The sequence below is a fragment of the Ciconia boyciana genome, chromosome 1 (assembly GCF_034638445.1).
Source record: "Ciconia boyciana chromosome 1, ASM3463844v1, whole genome shotgun sequence".
NCBI classification, from domain to species: Eukaryota; Metazoa; Chordata; class Aves; order Ciconiiformes; family Ciconiidae; genus Ciconia; species Ciconia boyciana.
In genome coordinates, this window is record NC_132934.1 from 104,938,377 (window position 1) to 104,961,754 (window position 23,378).

General features: G+C 41.6%; 1 protein-coding gene across 2 annotated transcripts in view; it reads right to left on the bottom strand.

Moving 5' to 3' along the window:
- CADM2 (cell adhesion molecule 2) overlaps positions 1-20,809 on the bottom strand; it is a 691,281-nt gene extending 670,472 nt beyond the window's left edge. For both annotated transcript variants that reach the window (XM_072885977.1, XM_072885992.1), the window contains exon 1: positions 20,358-20,809. In XM_072885977.1, the coding sequence (XP_072742078.1) occupies positions 20,358-20,418 (61 nt within the window). In that variant the 5' untranslated portion in view covers positions 20,419-20,809. The remainder of the gene's footprint in view (positions 1-20,357) is intronic.
- Positions 20,810-23,378: the final 2,569 nt, after the last annotated feature.

Consider the following 23,378-nt stretch of genomic DNA (forward strand, 5'->3'; position numbering starts at 1 on the left):
TCTGTGATCTGGCCAAGAAACAACAGCAAGTGCCAAAAAGATATTTACCTTTGCAGTACCAAATGCATATGCTATGGGTCCAATATTCTTCTCTTACAGTACTTCACTTGGGCTTTTTCCATGCTCAAACTTTATTTCCAAAGTCAATAAAGTTGTGCCTACCTCCACCTAGATAATTTCATGAAGATTTGGAATTTTAGGATGTTAATTGTGTTGGCACAAACAAAAATGCCACTCAGCCAAACTGAAGCTATGAAACATTGACCAGCCCTACTACTCCTTTTTTTTCCTGCCTCCTTTTTTTTGCTAACTGTCCTCCTCAAATTTTCAGTTATTTGCCATTCTTTGCAGTGATCAGCAGAGGGACAGATCTGCTTATTCAGTTTAGTCCTATCTTCTTGTTTGTCTCCCTGCTACCTCAGTATTTCTCCCAAATCTCTCCTCAGCTGACAGAGAAGCACCCATGAGAAACACCAACATGTTTTGTGTAGTTGAGCATTGTTAGGAAGGTGCAAGAGGTGGCAATGAATAAATCTTCTTCTATATTCTAAAGTTCCTAAAGTTCTAAGCTGTTCAAGCACAGCCAGCAGCTTAGTTTCACATTAATTTCACCTCTCCAAATTTACCATTTTCTGACTAAAAAGGCAACATAGTAAAGACTTTGGTAAGGGGAACAACAGATTAAAAAACAAACAAACAAAACACCTCTCAAAGAATCCACACACAAGCCACAACTACTCCTTATACCTAACACTATCCAGGAAGGTGGGGATATTTTTGCAGCTAGGTTAAGATCAATGTCATCATAGGAGGTGCTTTGGCTAGGTGGTCTCAGAGAAACTGTCACACACATACAAAGCCATTCCTACAAAAAGCAAAAGCCATCAGGCATTTTGCCATAAAGCAAAAAAGGTCTCATGAGACAAGGCACTGTCCAAGACAACTGAAGCAACATTATAAGGTGCAGAAAGAATTCATATTCAACCTCAAAATTATACTAGTTGAACCAAAGTTACAAGAGTACGACTCTACCATTAACAGTTTTGTGACAGGGCACTGCTGGCCCTCAGATGAAAGCCACACTTACAACTAAGACTGCATATGAAACTCCATTGCCAAATTTCCAGCTTACATGGAAACAGAAAATACGAACAAAAATATTTTTTTCTCCCACAAGAAAAGAAAATCTTCCAAATGCTTCCAGGATGTCATTATGAATTTAAGCCAACTCCCATTTCAGTTGCTCTTCCACACACACGTGGGTTTCAGGTAACTGATCCAGCATATGTTGCTGCTTATTTTTCAAATAAACAAGCTGCAGCTATGAAAACTTCCCACTTTCATTTGTTTATATTTTTAGCAAAACACTGGGGAAGACAGTCCAAACTTGAAGCATCTTCTTTACAGACTTTTATTGTTCACGGTGGAGAGTGGTTAAAGAGGGAGACAGGAGAATAATGCGAGGTTTTTTGTTTATAAGAGACTAAGCAAAAATGGTTTTATGATCCTTTTTCTCATCACATCAAATTCTTAAAAACTTTTTTTCACACAGAAATTAGGAAAATTTGAGAATAGTTACACAGATATTACAGATAACATGATATCATCTGAGGAAACTTGGTCCTAACTTCAAACTTCTGAAAAAAGGCAACATGAAACAAGTTCAGAAGTTTGTTAGAGAATGAATAGAAGCATTACTCTCATGAATCCTGCCTCCAGGAATTTTGTCATTCTGTATCAGACTGTTTTCCTACTCCTTTTTTGCTTACTTCAAGACTTTTCCAGCTAACTATCAGCAATGAAGCAGATTTCTGACCAGGTGTTCGGAAAGAATATTTGTCATTTCTTAGAAAGTCCTAGTGCTTCCCTAATTCTTTGAATCCTGTTTAAGAAGAATCTGATCTAGTAGTTCTGAGGGTCAAATCATGGTAAGTCAACATTAGAAAAGGGCACTCTTACTTTCATTTTAAAGAGGAAATATGCCCTTATCTCACAATGATCAGAGAAGCAGTGTTCAAATAGGATACTCATGTCAAGCTCAACTAATTACGGTTTGTTGCTAGCTGCTCAGACCAGTACTGTCTAGGAGAAAGGAAAGGATCCAAATTTGGATTTAATCTGAAGCCTCTGCCACATGACTGCACTGGTGTCTTCTAGCCTTGCAAATCTTATCCTTCTCCCCAGATGCCTACTCCACGCATATGTGCACACTCAGGTCTGTAGATTAGCAAGATTAGTCTTTAAACTTCAGTATTAGCAAGGTGCATTCAGATCTGCTTTGGCAGCTCTCCTCATTTGAGTCTAAGGAAGCTGATAATAAAAACGATACATCTGCCACTGAAAATTTAGTGGATGTACTTCAAATACATAATAAAATTCATTCTACAATATTTTATTAGATGTATTAGCTTTTAACCTTGCTAGTAAATAACCTAATCTTTTACAGGAGAATTACTGCTTAACAAAGAAATCTCAAAGAAAGAAATAAAACAATTATTAAACCAAATTCAGTGCAAAACTAGAGGCATTCCAAGTGACCTCCTGGTGTTTTAAATTTTAGGTTGTTTGTGTGAAAAGAGGAGGTCATATTAACAGTTATGTTTGTTACCATTTCAAACTACCTTTTTTAGTGTTAATAATCGCAAATGCTTGCGAAACAAGTGAAAAGCTTAAGAGTACTGAAAGTATTTATATTAGACACTTTTATTCCCATTTGTTCAGCTTATCTTGGAGTATAAGAAATTCACAACTTTAACATAACTTTAACATATGAATCCCTGCAGCTACAAACAATAAAGAATTTAACAGAAATTAAGTAAAATGGTTGCATTTAAAGAATGGCAAGCAGATATGCACCCATTTCATAGAAATTAATTATGTCTCTTCAGTGAAAAAGATCTGCTTCATGAAAGTAGGACAAAGGCTGGAATATAGTACAGTCTTTCACATCCAGCATTAACCAGATGACCCATGATGACCTGGAACAACATAACTGACTCTATTCAACTAGCTGGTAACAGGTCTTCCATAGTTCAGCTGTATCAACATCAACACTTAAAAACAAATAGTACATATTTTTGAAGTGACTTTTATTTACAGAGAGCAAAACCAAACGTTTTCAGGAGATGTTTTCACTTTTCACTTCCAGACCGCTTCAGCTGTTGCACTTAAGCTGTCTTTAGTTTTGCCCACTCTTTCTTGTCAGAAGATAACTCATGCACGAACACCTAATTTATTAACTTTGAATGCAGTGCAAATCAAATGATGAAAAATACAAAGTTTGTTAAAACTTGCATATTCGATAAATGCAGACTATACACTTTACTTAGATAACAGAAAAACAACCCGACTCTTTTCAAACTTCTGCACATGAATTTCTACTGACCACAATGGGTACTGCACTTTTGTAAGCTGGCCTACATCTCACTCAAAACTCTAAATTTCAACATACATTTTTAGCATTCTGCTACATCACTTTATATTATGACAAATACTATAAATAGAAGCCAAGACTAATGTCTACATCTGGTTTAGTACAGTGATAGCATGTTTTGATACTAAAAAAACTTAAATGAGAAGAAAGGGACGTATACTAACAAGTTAAATGGTTGCATTTGCAACCACAAAAGTAAGAAAATAAGTGTATTGAAGATGAACTACACAAGGCTAATTAGCTCAGCCATACCTCATGATGTTTCTAGTTCCCGGACTTCTTTGGAGATCTCTACTTTCAGCCTCATAACCTAGATATGCTATAAGCTGATGAACTTGAACTACTCAGAAGATATACTTAATGTAGAATAAGACAGGCTCAACACAAGAGTTAATGCAGAATAAAGAACTTTGCTTTACTTCATACTTTGTCTCATGGTATGTTGCAATGAGAAAACCCCAAAAATGTTAAAAGATGTTTGCCAGCAGACCCAGCAATAAGATAAAACATTTAAAGGACCAATAGTCACCATTTAGTCAACATTTTAGGTGGCTAAAAGCTTTATATATTATAGCACTATACTGAACATATTTTTGTACTTGCACAATCTCAACGGACTTTTTTGGGGGGGTGGGGGAAGAGGTTTTGATTTGCTGGGGTCATCAGAAAATTTAAAAGCATCCCCAAGTGCAAACTGCAAAATAGTAGTACTTATTTAATATATCCATTCTGGGATGCAGGTGCTGACAAACAAGCATCAATAAAATGGTCCTGTTATATGTATGACATTTCTATACAGCAATTACTTAAGATATACAGTTTATGCACTTGGCAAGTTGAAAAAAATGCCACCACTCTTGTGTGACTGAATGACTTCACATACTGTGACTGCATCTTTGAATTTTCAGAAACAGGTATACAGCACACACATGGACTATACCTACAATTCAAACTGCAATTGCAAAAACTATAGACAACACACAAGAAATCCCGTTGCAGTAACACAATCTTGATTTTATCTGAGCATTGATACCAATGTTTTATGTGTTTCACAATGAAAATAAACATAATTCCAAATAATACAGTCCCCCACAGATTAAAAGAGACAATCACCTTTGATTCAGTTTAGATAACTGGTTTCATGGCAGAAGAGTTGGACTTTAGAATTTTGTTTAAGTGTTGCCAGCAAAGTTTTATACACACTTAAAATTCTTCAGGGTGGTGGAAGGGTGGGGGGTGGTTGGCAAAAAAACCCAAACAACTTATTTCCTGGATATTGGGAATATTTACGTACAGTCAACTAAATAACCAAATTAGGTTCATCAAATAACATGCAATAATTGCCCTATCATCTTCTTCATAATTTATTTTCAGTTTTGATATAGACAGAGGTACACAACACAATTCTCTGTCCATCTTATGATTTCCATTTAATTGCCCTATGTTTGCAACGTTATGCACAGATAAAGGTTTTCAAGAGGAATTTATCATGACAAACACTATGAAACAACTCTCAAAAAAACCACATTTGTATCATTATCACAAGCCTGTATAGCCTTAGAGCTCAATTTAATTAGAGTTGATGAACCACAGTTAAAAAAGTTAAACCCAAAGGTTGTGAGATCCCATTATCAGGGAAAAGAAGGGGAAAGTACTCAGTTTACTCTACACATGATGTATTTCCTTTAAATTACATATTTGGGAGAAAGATTTCAGGGTTTTTTGCCCTTGAGTTTAACAGCAAGTTTAAATTCTCTATACATATCTGTTTAGTTTTAATTTGAACTCTGAAGTACAAGTTGTCTAAAGTTGTACCGAAGAATCAAACTGAAGTCATACTCTATACTAAAGTTATACTAACGAGTTTTGCTTTAACAATATTTGAGAGTAAACAGTTACTATAACTGTGGCAACTGAAAAACTATGAAGTGGAAGTCTTTGCAAATATCAAAAGAAAGTATCTAAGAACTTAAAAGTGGTGCAGCCACAGCAAAAGCAGAGATATTCTTACAAAAAATAAGTTAATTCTCTATTGTACTCTTCTCATAACCTGTATCCCTTCCATAGGTACAATGGAAGTTAAGTTGTTCTTGGTTGTCTTTTTTACTAAATTAGACATGAATGTTTAGTGTTATTCTTACCCAAATCCAAACAAGCCAAAAGAAAAAAAAAAAAAAAATCCCACAAAGCTTTACTTTGTCTTATGTCTGAGATAAGAAAACGCTGGGTTGAAGTTTCAGATGAGAGTGGGTTCCTCATGTTTTGGCCTGAGACAGATTATAACTTCATGTTTATTCAGACTTCCTCTTCTTCAGCATTATTAAATCTTCAGATTTAATACATTGAAAATATAAAGTCTGACATAAGAAGAACAAAAAACCCTAAAAACCTAGACAATGCAGGAAGAAGAGATGAAAGAGCAGATTAAAAGGGAATAAAAGCTGAAAATGGAACACAAAGCGTAAGAGACCTTGGAAATCAAAGAATGTTGAAGAAAAAATACCATTTCCTCACAAATAAAAATGCAAAATATTTTATGGTTTCTTTACATTGTGGTATCTTCTTGGATTAGAAAAGTAACCTTATATATGGTGTTATCTTGCACTTCATGTATAAATTATTCATTGCAATGTAAGCTAAGAGGAAAAAACCTACAGTGGTAACCTCAATAATTTCAAATAGAAAAGTTACCTAAAACTCAGTACCTATTTCAGATCTCTCCCATACTGGTAATACTTGGAGGGGGGTGGGGGGGGGGAACAAAAAATAACCTAGCATTTTACTCAGAAAACAAATCTGAGCTTTACTGATGCTTGTGGAATCATTGTGTTTCCCAGAATTTACAGAGAACAGATGATAAAAATTCAGCTTTATTTCTTACTTGCTCTGTTTTGAAATAATAATAACCCTCTCTCTTCCTCACATCTGAGGATCAACTAACATTCATTTTGCAAAAATTATTTTGAATGTTTTAGAAAATCACAAGACATTTTCTGTGCAACCAGCTTAAATTAGATTCTTAAATAGCATCTGTACCTTAGAAAAATCCCTCAGTAAAACAATAGTAACTCTGACTCTAACACCTCACTCCTTCATATGTTCATACGTAGCTGTTAAGAAAGGAGTGGGCTGGTACAGACTCAGAAGTGCTCCTTCATTTATTTATTGACAGCCCAGACCCATCTAGAATACAGTACACAAACTGTTGATTTTATTTGTTTTGAATCAGAAGAATTGAAAAGAAGTAACTACTTGAAATAAATTATCTCTCGCTTTCCAGCCACATGCTTCTTTAGGATGATGGCCCCATATAGGAGGACTTGATTCAGGGGTCCAGCACTTTCCTGAAAAAGAAGAAAATACTGCAAAAATGCAGTACTTCAAATATTCATGAGTATGTGCTAATCCACAAGCCAAAGTGCAGGTTGTGGGAGAAAGCAGAAACTTCTTAGGGTAGCTAGTTTAATAATTTTCAATTTATAATATGCATTCAGAAATCTTCTGCACATTTGTACCCAACTACAGTTAGTAACACATAATCTATTAACACACCCCTTTTAAAAGTAAATGGTCTGCTAACCCATGAAAATTGAACCACTATTTCTGATATACAAATCTGGAACAAGCAAATGCTAAGCACTGAATTAACTACGGCAGTGAGTTTTTATTAATAGTTTTTAACAGTACACAGCAAAAACTTTGTACAAAGTCTATTAACACATATAGTATACTACTCAAATTTGGCTTCTGCTTCAGTGCCAAGAATACTTGATTTTCAGGAATGGAATGGGATTTTTAAAATTATTTCTTGGTGAATTAGAGTTATTTTGGGTTTCCTTCCAGTTTCCAAAAATAAATCAAAACACCTTTTGGTACTATTCAAACACTGGCACAACAATACTGAAATTTTACAAAAATCAACATAAAAGGAATTACTGCTTTTAACCCTGGTAGATATTAATTTGCAATATTATGAGTATTATTTGTGTATTTTACAAAATCTCTAATCCGAGTCAAGTAAAAGCATTTTAAGCTTACTCATGAACAATCAAAAAGTACAAACCAAACTTTCTGCTTCAGATTCCTCTCTATATTGCAGCGCTTTAGAATGAATAGGGGAGCGAAACTGCAAGAAAATGTGTTTTCGCGCTCCCCCATTTGTGACTATTAACAGCTACAGCTTATTTTTTTAATAAGTAATTACCTACTTAGAGCAAACACATTCCTAAGTCTGACTTAGCTAGAGCACATTCTCATCACTTTTTCAGTACAGAAATACACTTTTCTCTTATTTCTTTGTCTTCCATCTCTTCTTTCAACATTCCTGTTTAAGCAGTGGTCAATGAGAGGCATTCTCTACCGAAGTGCTACATACCGAAACTGGATTCTAATTAAATGTTTATTATTCTGTTGCAACACTGAACACTGATACAACAAATCTATCTAGATCCCAGGCAGTTCATTATAGTCTAGCTTCACTACTTCCTATTACAGCATTAATGGCATTGAGACAAGACAGTGATTAAAATTTTATATTTTTTGTAAATGGAAGAAAATTTAATAAATTGGTTTTCTTGCTTAATTAACTGTGGTTTATATACTGCTACTACACAGTTACAACAAACTTCTTCCAGCTATTATTGATGATCTGATTGTGTTATTAGCAAATTAGTCCCAAAATGTTTTAAGAAACCAACAACGGAAACGTATTCAAAGGTTCACACATCTAATCATGCTAAACTGATCTGACCAAATAATCCTGAATATACAGCCAAGTAAAGAGTCAAAAAAATTATTAGAATTCACTCTGAAGTCATTCAAACTGAGGATAAAAGGAAGTATATCACCATGCTGAATAAAACTAAACCATTTGTTGGATGCAAAAGTTCTTCTACATAAAGCAGAAAGTGTTATATTGTGCAGTTATGAGCTCTCAAAGTAGCATTCTCAATGAAAACAGAAGCAATAGCTTATTTAAACATTTAAGAGAGCTAAATTCATTCTTGAAAAGTAGTAGCCTGGTGTTCTCAGTCCATACTTAAGAATTCAGCTAAGCTACAAAGATGAAAGAACAGCACCACCTAGTTCTCTATTTAAAAGTTTTCAAATATTATCATCTACTGATTTATTTTTGTAATCTATAGTCACATATGCGCGTGTATTCTGCAATGAAAGCTATCACATTTCCATAGGAAACAATACTAACAAGTTTGTGAGGAGTTATTAAAGCGTCTGATGTAGATACTTTGCAAGTGTATTCTGTGAAAAAAAACCACATATGCAAGAATGCTAGAGACTTGTAGTAATACAAATATTGTTCTGAAGCACCATAAACACCCAATGGATTGCTAATCCATCCCTAATATTCCTTGTGGGACCATTTCTCTAATTTAACCAAAACAAGTGTATTTGTATTGATTCTCCCATACAGTAGTCTGACACTTTATAGTACGTATATGTGCTACAGATGCAAAAAAATATATTCATGATACAGACATCACAAGAGCCTCAGTAATGTGTTTAAAAAACTAATTATAGCTCATGTAAGTTGTTTCATATTTACTTTTCTACTCTGCAAATAGTAGAAACCTTTCAGAAATGGGGTAAAAATTTTAGTTGTTAGTTGGACTGAAAGTTTTCATGTCAAGAATTTCCCTGTTAGAGAATGAGATGTGTATTTGAACAATCCAGAAGTTCACCATAACACAATAGCAGCACCTAAAAAGCTACCCACTCCTACCGTAAGAACATGTTAACAAAGTTTTACTAGCATAGCTGCCTGTATTTCAATTTGATAAGCACATAGCTACACATGCAGAATAGTTAGTCTATTTTTCTAGACATGCTGGATTTTCTAAGATCTCACTCACATTAACAGGACATAATAGCAGTGGAACTTTATTTCTGAAGACATCTTCTATTTTGACATTGATATTCATTGGTCAACTCTGATTTCTTATACCAATACACATTGCACTAGATATTTTCTGTAACTCTCTTAATTGAAATAAAGCACAAGTGACATTGATACTGTGACTATTCTGGATAGTACTGCATTTTACACTGCAATGGCATGTCTTGCAACAGGGAGAAAATGGGAGTTAACTGTACCTACATAGTGTTTTAGCTGCATTTGAACGAAATGTTCAAATCAAATAATTGATTTATCTAACTTAAAACAAGGAAAATGAAATTAAGCTACATTGAGATGATCTCATGTAGCACATGTGCATCAATATGCTGAAATCCATCTAAATTCCTGTTTTTCATATGGTAGCTTTTGAAGTATTTTCAGCTCTCAAACTTGACCCTTCCTACCAATGCCTCTAAGAAGTCTTCCATGCTGTACCGATGCAAAAAAAATCAGGCTCTTAACGGACAAAAGAGACTAGAGCCTTATGACTACCTCACTAATAAGCTTCTGTAACTGGTGGCCCTGGCAGGAGTCAGGGGCCCCAGTGCCAGGGACTGACTCCCACTGGCTCCCCTCCTCACTTCTGTTAGTGCACATTTGAGGAAGGTAGAGAGAAGTAAGGGGAAGAAAAGAAAACAATAATAATTAAAAAAAAAAAAATCTAAGCCTTCTATCACATCCCTCCCAAGTATTTTCTCCAAGGTAGAGAGGAGGATGTCCTCTCATAGATTTCACAGAATACACTTGCCCTAAAACCTTCACTTGTTGCATTTGATTTCCTGGGGAAAGGAAGAGGTGGAAAGTCATAGCAGGAGAAAGATGAAAAGGTATGCTGTATCCTGCAACCCTGAAGTCACACAGTGTTTTGTTCCAGCCTAATCTTCATATATGTCTTGGTCTTTCACAGCAAAGGCTTTTGTGGTAATTCTGGAGGGGATGTTTTATTCGCAGAGAAAATAAGTTGCACCATTCCCTGTCCCCCATCCATCTACCTACCTACATATCATCCATGAAGGCCACTTAGGTGTTAGCATGGCATGGCATCGCTCACTTGTTGCATAGTCGACACATTAATGTAAATAGATTATATAGGATCCAAATTTGAGGCCTTTATCCTCACAATCTTAAGAAATGAAATCCCTTAATGCATACAGAGTAGGGCTATTGCTGTTTCCCCACTTCAAGTCTTGCAGCAGCAAACAGAAGAAACAGATTTTGGTTTTCTTGACAGGTATCCTAGGCAGACAAGGCCTGCAGGGAGATTACTCCACATCTATCTGTGACCACCTAGTCACCTATTTTGAAATTTCTTTCTGAAGATACTTCCTTTCTAGAAGTTCAGATGACAAGAGTTTTTAATGACCAATTAAAAGAAAAAAGCCTATGATACTAACAATTCAATAAACAGCAAATTTTCATTTGTTCACTTTAAATGATACAAACTACTGGCTTCTGTTTTCCTGTTGGGATTTACAGTGTCTTTCAGTTTGCAATAGGCATAATCTAATGAACATTAAATGCATCTGCACTTCCAAATCCTGCAATACAGATGTCACAGTAAATGATGAATACCCCTTACAGAACATGTTCAACGGCCTTCTTTATCCAGATTTCCTGTAACTCCATTTTGCATCAGATTAGGAAAAACATTGTGGTTTTGAAGAACAGAAGTATCACTTGCTTTTCTAACAGACAAAACCAAATCTGTACAAAATCGGATATAATTCTTTTTCTCAAAATCCAAAGATAGTTTGGGAAATTCTGCAGTCACGTTATTTTTAAATGACCCCCCCCAAGTATGGCTTACACAAAATATATAGAAGTCTATTCACTTAGAACAATCTTATATTCCAAGCTATTTTGAAATTATGTTAATCTTGTCTGTTAAACATATGTGAACATCCCATAAATAAGTCTATAAGCCACTGAGGCTTTCATCTACCATACATAAAAAACAAATGGCCCATATATTTCTATTGATTACATGCCTTCTCCACCACCTCCAAAATTCACCATTCAGAACACAAAGCAATAATGATTTAGAATTTGCAAAACAAAGATGACTTCGGAAGCAGAAAACATTTTCATTTTAGTCTGATACAATTCTAAAACCCAAACTTATTTTGTGGGGCAAATACTGAAATTATGTGAGCTCTGGACCATTCTTTAAGGAGTGAATGAGACTTATTCACTCTAAGAACAGCATACATTTTGCATTTTACATACCAAAAAAGCATTAACCAGCAGTTTGTAACCCACAAACTTTACATTTAGTGAGGAGAGACATGCCAAATACTTGACAAAAAAATTCCAAATAAGGCAAGGAGAACGTTCTGAAGAAGCTGGGCAAATAGTCAAGGTGCTAGCCCATACTTAACTTACTTATACACTACTTGTGTTCAAATACACATCATCTTGATTATGTTTATATAAGCAGCCATCAAGAAGTATCATAAGACTGTAACATGTTAGATTGAGGACTCCAGCCTTTAGAGAAAGCACAGCCTATAAAGCTAATTCACTGCTAATTTGGTTTTATAGCAAAAGATGAGGCACACTCTCTTTTAATATGTAATGTCCTAGTACTTGTCAGACTTGATATTTAAGTTCTGAAAAGCTCCTCCATGTTAGGTGTTGCCAACTTTGCTACAATTGGTTTTAATTTAAAATTGAAAGGGAATCTTTAGGCTGCCAGCTATCATTTTTCATTAACCAAAATGATCATTAAACAAGATGGTACCTATAGCTTCCTCCATATTAGTCCAAATCTCACCTATTTTTCATAGTATTACAAGGCCACACTATAGAAGCCTGGAGACATCAATAACATTATTAGAAATCTGCAAGTGCATTGGAAAAGTTGAAAAATTATAAAGTTAAGAGGAAACTGCAATGCCATGCTTACTCTAATGAACAAGATATTTCACATGCCACTCGATTCATGAAAAATTGCAATGTTAGTTTAAGGTTTCTTCCAAACACACAGAAAAGAAGTTCTCTCATTTTCACTACTGTTATTTTAGAAGTTAACAAAAGAATTCATGTGAAGGCAATACTACAGTATATTCCTGTATATTTTATGTACATATATTTTATGTACATTTTATGACCTGTCACAGATTTGAGATACTCTTTTAATTCTTAATTAGTAATCAGTTTAGTGAGTAATAGCTCTAGTCATTGCATTTATTTTCCAATTTGCAAACAGCTGCGGTTCTACATTTTTGTATATTTGAATATACAAAAAATTTATTTCAGTTGATGACCTGGGGTATGAACAAGTGTTTTCAGATATCAAACTAAGTTTTACTTTTCCTGTATAAACTGTGCAAACCAGTGGAGACTTCTTCACTGTTCTTCAATTTACATCCATCAATGTATCACAATGATACACCAACTAGCATGTCAAGCTTTAGACTTCACATATGAAAAAAACATGTTAACACTTAGGGAAGAAGAAAAAAAAAGCCTTTGAAAGGGATAAATATAAAATGAGCTTGACACTGGAACATATTTTGTACAGTCTTTTAATTAAAAGAAATTTTTAATATTAAACTCCAGCTTGATTTTGTCTGTACCATCTCCTAGCTTTTGCTTGATGTTTTGTTACAGAAAAAAATTCAGTACATAACAAATTTGTATAGCAAAGTAACATATTTTTTCAGTAGCAAATTCAATGACCTTAAACCCTACATAATTGTAAAAATTGATTGCTTCTGCTTCAACTAGTACGGCTTTTCCCCTCGTTAGGGACTAACCAGAACAGCCTTCCTGCCTTATAGCATAGCAGGAATAAAAGCAGGTCAAGTTACACTGTTAATCCAGCAGATGTAGGTCAGTTTGGGATAAATATCGGAACAAATGGAAAATACCAAAGTGCCTACTACAACTGCTGCTGTGAAGTAATTTGGCCTTATTCTCTTCAGAGCTGTCAGTGAGTCGTAGTCGTAGAGTTTCCAGTGTTGAACTTTGAAAAGCCAGAGTTTAAGACTGAGATGGGTCAGTACAGCTGTGCTGGGCTATTCAGCTTCTGCCAGAAGAAGTGGCAATAATGCAATGCATTATACATTGATGATATCCAGAAAGGCATAACTGTATTTTCATATGTGGTCACAAATTATTTTTGCACGTAATAGCATACTCAGGTTACCTCAACTAAGATTTGCCAATTGAATTACCATTATTAGAATTGTTGTTTGATTAATACTGTGGTATATAAGAAGTTTAAAATATAACCAGAGTATTTTCACCTCTAACATAAGAGGACAGTCTCTCTCGCACTATCCTTCCCATCCAACAAAGAAAAAGACAGGTAGTCAACAAACTGTTTAAAGAAAGATGACGATAGAGGGAATATCAAAGCTATGCAGACAACCACTATACTGCATATATGACAATATGCACTGTTTTACAAATAACCTAAACCTTGCCAACTCCATTCGCAGAACAAAGAATAAGCTGGAGAGGAGTTCAGTAATATATCTCTATGTGAACAAAACTATATATATGCATATATACACACACACAGAGAAACCTTCAGCTCTGAAAGAGCTTTGGGGATTCAAATTGAGAAACACAGACTATACACTGATTATTTTTCTAAAACTGAAGAGCAGCTGCCTATGGACAGTTAATATTCTTTAACAGGTATGTAAGAAAGAAGGAGAATCCTAAATTGAGTATTATAAAATAGAAAAAAGTTAAATTTATGAATTCATAGTAATGTAAAACTATATTAACAGTGATTTGCTGCTACTTAAAATGTGAGAGCTATAAAAGCATTCACAGTCTCCAAGAGCCATTTGATTAAACTAGAAAGCAGTAAATACAACTCAACTCGTGCTTAGGAACAAATAGTCTTTCCCTCAAAAATCCCAAACTTTTCAGACAGCAAAAACACTCCTGAATAAGGCTTACATAGATCTCTGTTTTGCAAGTAAAAGGATGGCAAAGGAAGCAAGATTTTATTTTTCACATTTACAGATGTTACAGAAAGGAGATAGGACGATAGGTAGGCAGACATTGTTAAAGGAAGAAACAGGGACTCTTCCAGTCCATCTACAACAAAAATAACTACCCACATTCTTCACTTAAACCTTTTTGCCTGTTCCAAGTTCTCCATGTTAGAAAGCCCTACACGCGAAACATTAGTATTAAAAGAGGACACTGGAAGATGCAATACACAGCCTCCAGTGTTAGCACTCTGTTTTGTCATCGAAATAAATGTTCTCTGTTTCTTTCTCTCCCCCCTTAAAATGCTATTATGATAGTATCCTATGTATTGACATTTAAAGCACCCATCCTGAGCTTATTGTGCATTAAAATAAGAGAAATTGTAAGCATTTGGAATTTGTCTTTAATTTTCATTTATAAAATGAAGGGAAAAGATCCCGAAATAGATTCATAGAAAAAACAAAACAAAAAAAACCCCAAAACCACAAACAAAACGCACGACATTAAGAACCCTTGCAAATACACCCACATTTTTCAAAATACTCAATTCTTTTCAAAATGTTTTCATTATGTAGAAAGATAAGTTGTTCAGGGGCAGATTCCTGAGAGAAATCATGATTTTACAAGTTACTTCTTGCCACTGGAATTTGATATTTGCCTTTCTTCCTTTCAAACACACCTCAAAAACTCCTTGGGAAGAAGGGATATGCTCATTAAGATCAGACTTAATATTGATGCAATCCCAGAGGAGACACCTACTAAACTATGTCTAATAGTTTTACCATTCTACACTTGTTTTAGAATGTGTATTTTAAAAAGCATGCCAGTGGCATTCTCTCTAGAGAAGACCCTCCATTGTTTTGAGAGTGTCTAACAGAATTAGCCTGCCGTTAGATTCATGTTTTAAAACAAAATTGAGGTATTCCTTCTTTCTCTTGGAGAAGGCATTAAGAGGACAATCACAGCATCTTCTATTTCTACCTTTTAAATATTAGATGAAGAGGGAATCATCGTTCTAACACAGTCAACCACACTCTGGTTATACTGCTATTCTCTTGGCAACTACCTGATGTCAGTGTCCATGTCTTTACCTCTTTACCATACATACAGTTGTTATCAGTTACTTAATCACCATTTGTGATGCATAAGTGAAAAAAAAAAAAAAAACCTCTAAATCCAATCTTGACTTTACATAGCAATATTAAAAGATGAATTCTTTGGTGGAAAGAGTAAGGGTAATCACATTCAACACATTTTGTCAATAGTAGGATCAGGCCAGAGTGATGGGAAAGCTAATTATGATAACTAAGGCTTCCATAATAAAAAACCTATGGATTAAAAACATTTATAGTACATTATAATGGAATTGCAACCGACAATTAAGTAAATTTAAAAGCAGAGGGGGATTCACTGTTTCACATTTCAGAAATTAAAAAAAAAATAAAAAGATAACAAGAAAGTAGACAAGAAAAATCTATTTGTTTTAATGGAGGTGCTTCTCTTGATCAACATTTCCATGGAGTTACTTCTTCAGTGAGAAACTTCAAAACTGTTTACTGTTGAATTTATGATAGAAATTTGATAAATATTTTGAGTGTAAGAGCAATAAATATTATGAGAGTGAGTGATTCCTATTCATGTATTCCTCAGGGAAGTTGTGTGAGGTCATCAATGGGAATTTGGATTCTTTAGTTACTTCATGTTCTAAAACTGAACATGAACTGCTATATGATGACTATCAATAAAAATACATGAAGAAATCAAGCAAAAGAATTCATAAAATATGAACCAACCTGAGAACTAAGCAGCTAATAAGCCTACCAAGCCTTGGTTAGATTGACGGAAGTTATATAAAGACAGTCACCGTCAAGTAGAGTGATACATGTTATGTTTTAACTTGTTGTGAAATATTCCAAATAAATATCATATCAAAACTATTGTCTTCTATTCTGTAATTGTCTATACCATCACAGAACTTACAGAATTACAAAAACGTGCTTTTGACTTGGTGTACACCGTATTAGCGTAACAACGTTTAGCTGTCAAGACAATCCCTATGCATACAGCATTGGGTTGCCAAGATTTTGCTAACAAAAATCCTACTGAAAATTCAAAACAGAATCTAGATACACAAGATATTGAGTCATGTATGACAACTTTGTCTTAAATCAGCTTAGATGATCTGAGAAGTAGCCATTTGCATATTTGCTCTTTTTTTTTTTTAATTCTGCTTGTAAGAGATCCGGGCTTATGGGGGAAAAAAAAAAAAGTCTTACCCGTAAGCAATTATCTGCCTTCACTGATTTGTTGCATCATTGATCACAGTTTCAGACAAATTAAAGCGTCCCTACGTTATTTTCATTAGTAGACAGGTTGCAAGCATTTGAAGAAACCATATTGAGAAGATTTGCCTGGTGTTGGCAGAGAACTGAAAGTCGATCATTTGCTACCACATACAGCACTATCCAGTGTCTTTTCAGAAGCAGAGCACATTAAGGCATTAGATGCCATTTGCATTATCACACAGCAGGGGGCTACAGCAGCTACAATTCCAAGATAATCGTAACCCATATCTGTATACCATGAATCCAACAAAACTATTTTTAATATTACAGTTTCTCATGTGATAACTCTTTGTAAAAGAACTTACTTTTCAGGTTGCATAAAAACAGCTCAGATGATGTACTTGAGTTATTCTAAATATATGCTGTCCTCCAAGTGTTAAATTTTGTCTAAGGAAGGCTAAATTCATGAAGCGGAAAAAACAGAGTGAAACAAAAACGTAAGGGTGACTGTAAACATACGTAACAGTTTAACCACTTGGGACGTGGTTTAAGTACTCCAGAATCATTACAGTGCACAAGCTAAGAACAACAGCAGCCAGAGATCCTACTATTTTCACAGCAAACGCTGGAGAGGGCAGAGCAGACTAATACCATACCCGAACTCAGCTGACAAACCGCTTCTCAGCTCAACATGTTATTTACTCCCTCTTCCACCTCCATCGCTCCCCTTTCACAGCAAGCAGTTGACACTGGGCTCTTTTACTTCTTGTTTGCCTCCTCTCCGAAGGGACTGCTTGCTGTTAATGCTATTCCGCGCACAAGCTGAGAAGCATTATTCTATGTCCTCTTCCCTCAGCTGATGCTTCATCAATACTCAGGACAGATTCCTCAAGCAAGTCTCTCCACAGATCATGCCAGAAAGGCACACTTCCATACAGGACACATGTCAGCTGGACTGTTTGTCACCTTGTCTTTAAACTTAATTAGCTTCAGTTTCACTAACAGGAACCATCCTTAGTTAGAATCCAGAAGTGCTTCAAATCCTCAGAACAAAGATCTTATTCACGTACAGAGCTAATGAAAAACCTGTGTATCCCATGGCCCACGAACAGAAAATCGGAGGAATCTAACAAATCCATTGAGCCACTTCATAACACAGTTTGGGGAAGCAAAGCAAGCCAACAGGAAAAACTACTTTTAAATGCAGGAATAAAGCTGACAACAAGAAATGTGTCTAATATGGGAACTGTGCCTGCTAGTTGCGCCAAAATAAATGGCAGAAATTGAGAAAACAACATTTATGAAGTAGCACTATAAGGTGGACTAAAACAATTTCGTATTCTGTTAGATACAGTCACTATTCAGGACAGTCTTCTCCTAGAAAATATTTACTCATCTTCTTCTCCATTCTCCTTTACCTTAGGAGAAAAGGATAGTAGAAATTATTTCCTCTCACTCCTGTCTGAGGGTTACAGGTTCTTTATATATCCCCCCTTTTTTTTTAACAGTGCCCAGCAAAAGTGCCTCCTGAAACAGCACTCTGCAAGTGCGGTATACAGAGTGGCTAAGTATTTTTGATTGCAGTTTTAATCAGGAGCGGAAAGAATAATTGTGTGAGAAACTGAAAAGGGGGAGATGTTTTATACACACAGAGGGCAAGCTGGGTAACATGTTAAGCATCGCTTTTCCCCATCTGCAAGGACAGGCCCAATCCGGTCATTTTCACACAGTCACAGTCAGATTTGCGTTACACCCCTTTTCTTGCAACATGTTTTTTACCTGATGCAGTTCACCGAGTTACATTTTGCCTGGCACACTCCCTAAACTGCTGTGAAAGACATCACTGTTTTTAATCACTGGTTGACTCTCAAAACTGCGATGCGCTGAATGCAGCTGATTGCATCTTAGGAAAGATCAAATCCTCCTCCTCCAGCAGCAGCCCCGATTTTATTGGTGACAGAAAGTCAGTCCAGACGCCCCCCCCCGCTTTGCAGGGCAATGAATTGACAATTCACAGGGAAATGTAAAAGGCAGAGAGGAGCCAACCCCCAGGTGCAGCCCGCCACACATGCCCCAATAAATAATCTTGTATAGCACCAACACAGCAGCTCCTTGTGCAGTGACGTACAGGGCAACTCATAAACATTGGTAAAGAATACAAATAACCTGCCCGATGAAACTGTCCTTTGCAGTTGCCAAGCGCACTCCCGCTTCCTTCCATTCTCGCCCCCACGACCGGTAACTTCGTCGGGAGGTGGAGCGGGGGCACCGGGAGGTTTCTGGCCGACCGGGGGAGGGGGTGAGGCTCGTGTGTTTCGGGCAGCCGGGCGGCTGCCTCTGCTCCCGCTACGGGCTGCCAGCCGGGCTCCCTCCGGAGATCGCCCGACACATGACGCAGCCGAGGGAAACGCGAAATATATTAAACTTGACGCGAAATGGCACGACGGGGGCGAGAGGAAGAAAAAGACAAAAAAAAAAAAATCTTACAAGGTCACTTAGTTTAATCGTCTCTTCGCTTCTCCCTCCCGCACCGAAATAGCCCGCACGCCGAGCGAGGGAAGGGGAGAGAGACGCCCCGCCGTCCCCCCGCAGCCGCCCTGAGGACTGGGCGCCCGCCGGCGAGTTGCTGCGCGGTGGCTCCCTGACCCCGTTTACACCCGCCGGGGACGGCCGGGCCGCCGGGCCGGGGCCGCCCTGCCGGGGCCGCCGCTGCCGCCCTCCCCGACCCTCGCGCCCGACCGTTACCTCCCGCCGCCCCGCCCCGCCCCGCGCGGGCCCCGCAGGGCGGCGGGGGCAGGGGGGGCTGCGCCTCCATCCCGCCGCCGCTGAGGGGGCAAACTCTCGGCGGCAGCGCAGTGCCGCGGGCTGGGCTGCCGGCTCGCCTCCCCCCAGCGCGGGAGAGGTCTGGGGGAAGATCTCCCGCAGGCAGACGCGGCGGTCACCGGCGCGACAGCAGCGTGCCGCGGGTTTCCCTCCGCGGCGGCCGCTACATTTGACTTGGACGGATAACGTTAACTGGGGGGAGCGGCGGCGGGGGTGCGGCGGGCGAGAAGAAGGCGGCGGGGAGGAGGGAGAGCGGAATACATCCAGCGTGGAAACTAGCTGCAGGATGAGCCGCCTGGAGCAGGATGGTGAAGGGATCCGCTCCTGAACCCCCGGCTCACCCGATTACCCTACGTATATATTTTATACCTCGCACACAGACACGCATTCCCGGCGGCGGCGCGAGCGAGGCACGGACACCCCCCCGCCGTCTCCCCGCCGGGGAGGCACGGCTGGAGCCCGCACGTTTCCCGGGAGGTTGTTGCAGCGCACACGCTGCTGCTGCGGCTGCACTCGCACTTTCGGGGGCACGTTTGCGGCCGGCGAGAGGGGAGGTGACGGGGAGTTGAAGGGGTGGCTGCAGGGGCTGGCGAGCGACTGGCGGCGGCGGGGAGGGAGCGGGGGGGAACGCAGAGGGCGAAGGAGAGCGGGAAGAGGCTGACGGGGGAAGGGCAGGAAGGGTTAACAGCCGTGCGGCGCTTTAGCGCTGGATAGCGCTACCCGAGCGGGAGGCTGGGGGCGCCCGGGGAGAAGAGGGCGGCGGAGGGGGGGAGCCGGTAGAGGGGCGAGGGAGGGAGCGGGTCAGGAGCGGGGCGGCGGGGAGGCCGAGCGGCGGGGGAGGGGCGGGGGTGGGCAGCGGGGCCGGGGATGCCCCGGGCCGCGGCGGTGCCCCCCCGGGGTCCCTCCCTCCCTCCCCGCGCGCGGGGCAGGGGTGGGGAGGAGGCGGTACCTTGTACGAGGATCCCGCAGAGGCTGTAGAAGCGCAGGAGCGCGCCGGGCTTCAGCCGCATCCTGGGGGCTCCCCTCGGGCTGGGTGGGCGCCAGGCACGCAGATCCGCAGCCTCCCGCCGCTCCGCTCTCCGGGCGCTTCCTTCCCCCCGCAGGAGCCGCCGCCGCCGCCGCCTCCGCCGCAGTGTCTCCCTCGCTGTATCCAGTGGGGTGAGGAGGAGGAGGAGGAGGACCAGGGTCGCGGGGGTGGATTGGGGAGGGAGGAGGAGGACGAGGAGGGGGGAGCGGCTCTCTCCGCTGGCTCCGGCGCTGCTGGGCAGGTTCAGGTTCCCCCCGCGGAGCGGTGCCGGGTGCCCCCGCTGGTTCCCCTTGCCCCTGCCGGCGTGTCCGGCCGGCCGGCCGCTCGCTCGCCTCTCCTGTCCCGTCCCGTCCCGTCCCGTCTCGTTGGGGGGGATGGGGGGGGGGGCTGTGCTGGCGCCGCGGCACGCGGGGAGACTGCTCCGCTCCCAGCCGCTTCCCGGCTCGAGACACAAGGGCACTCTCCGCTTGCGAAGCGTCCCTACCCTCGCCCCGCCCCCGCCACCTGCCCCGCCCCTTTCTGCCGGGAGCCACGCCCCTCTCCCCGCCCCCGGCGCCACACCCCGGCCCTCCCTGTGCCGTGGGCACGCCCCTGCCACCGCCTTGGCCACGCCTCCACCGGCACGGCCCGCCCCTTGGCCCCCGGACTGTCCCCTCAGGTGGGTGTGTGACTGGCATCGGCGGCTCTCCAATAGAAAGTCCCCGGGTTCGGCCGGACTGCCAATGAGGCGGTGACAGAGGAGGCGCGAGACGCCAGGTTACAAAACAAACGGGCGTTTCTCAAAGTCTTCAGCCGCGAGCGAGGTGCCAGACCCTACCTCCTGCGCCGTTGAGTGGCAGCCCGCTCGGGCCAATCGCGGGGAGACCCGGCTCCGCGGCCGCTCTCCAGCCAATGGGCGATGAGCGACGGGGGGGCGGGGGCGGGCGCCGAGGCGCTGTCCAGACCCGGTTCTGAAGTGGCGGCCGGCGGCGCACGCGGCGAGGCGCGGGGCTGGCCGGCAGCGGCAGCGGGCGCCTGAGGAGCGGCGGCGCCGCCCCGGGGCAGAGGTCGCCAGGCGGCGGGGCGGGGGCGGCGCTCCCGGCTGCCACACCGGCGGCGCGGGGCGGCGGGGAGCCCAGCCGCCGGGAGGCCGCTCGCGCCCCGCCCGGGGGAGGCGCGGCCGGTGTCACCTCGCCGCGCGCCCCGGCCCTCAGCGCCCCGGGCGCCGGCTGCGGCGCGACTGTTAACGCTCGGTAGCGCTGCGCGGGCGGGGTGGGAGAGGCCCGCCGGCGGCGTGGCGCTGGGAGGCCTCCCTGCGCGGCGGGGCGCCCTGCGGACAGCCGCCACCCGCGGCCGGATCGGCGGCGGGGCGGGAGGGAGGGGAGCGCGGGCGGGCGGGACAGGCGTTATCCGCCGCCTGGCTGCCCCCGTCCTGCCGCGGCTCGGGAAGGAGCGGGGCCCGGAGCCCGCAGGCAGGCGGGGCCGGGCGGTGGGGGCGAGGCGCAGCGACGGCGGGGCCGTGGGATTGGGACTCGAGCGCGAATCGAGCGTCCCCGGCGGCTGCCGCGGAGGCGCGAGTAACTCGCAGAGCACGGAGGGGGGGCGCTCGGGCCGCGCCGCCCCGGCCGGCGCCCCGCCCGCCCCTCTCAGACTGCGGGCCGCCACCGGCCAGCTCTTCCGCATCGCCGGCGGGGAAAAACGGCGGGAAGTACCCGCGAGCTGCGGCCAGGGCCAGGCGCTGTGGAAAGGACCCAGACGGTTAGCTTCCGGTCCTTAGAAGGGAGGCGTAAAGCGCCTTCTCCTCCCTCTGCTTTCCCTCCTGTCTCCCTGAAAGCAGCAGATGAACGGAAGACTGGCCGCGTCGCCTGTATCCTCAGAATTAAAGCCGTATAGATACCTTCACCACAGTAGCAATAAGACCAGCTCCTCTTGTGAGGTACCCAGACAACGGCAATACGGAACTTTCTGGACTTTTCAGTGTTGCCTGGAGTCTGAATGACTTGGAGGAAGATTTTTATTTGAAGGCTTTCTTTGGGAGCGTTTGTAGCATTCAGCTAGTAGTCCTAAATTGCTTACGGTCTAAAAGATAACACACCGAATGTAAGAAGTCCAAGATGGCAGGCTACTTCTTCATGTTTGCATCTTTGCTGTTTAGCACAGTATCATTCACCCTTTGCCAAAACCTCTTGGTGAAATCAGAATACCTTATATTTAAGTTGCTGGACGTGTCTGTAAACGTCTGTGGAGGGAATTGTGTTGCCTTATCTCACAGAAAGCAGGATTCCCCTGCACCCAAACGCTTATAATGATCAGGTTTTTCTCCATTCTGGTTCCATTCTTTTTCTTTTGAGATTTTCTCTGCAACACAATGCAGTATGCTTTCCACAGTACCCCTCTGAATTTCCACCTTGATGTCCCATTCTTCAACACCAAAGAGCTTTACTGAGATAAAGAAGTGATGAAATAGTCTTACATACCTATAGGAGAGGGAAGCTCTTTAAAAGCTCTCTGAAGGGTGCGTGGTCTCAGATCATTAAGGAAGTGCCATCGGTTGTCAACTTTACCTTGAAGAACTTGCACTAGAGTGCAGTCTGGGAAGTTATGTATTCTGCAGTCATATTTTCCACTTTGTTCATTAGCAAGTGATGATTATGCCTAGAAACAGTTGAGACTGCATCAGAATTTGCAGAGTTCCCCCCATCTCCAAAAGATGTCCAAGCACAGTACAGAAACAAATTACAGAATTACATTTTAAAGTTCTATCGTTTGTATGATTTTGCATCAGATGAACATCACGTACGTCTCCATGCCTTTAGTAGTTACCTGAGCACTGTCACAGACGTTGCACTGGAATGTCCCCTGGGACAAGGAAGCATTGGAAGTCTGTCTCTGGTGGCTGAGTAGATACTTGCTTTACTTGGTTTTTATTGCTACTGAAAAAATACACAATAGGCAAAGGTTTTA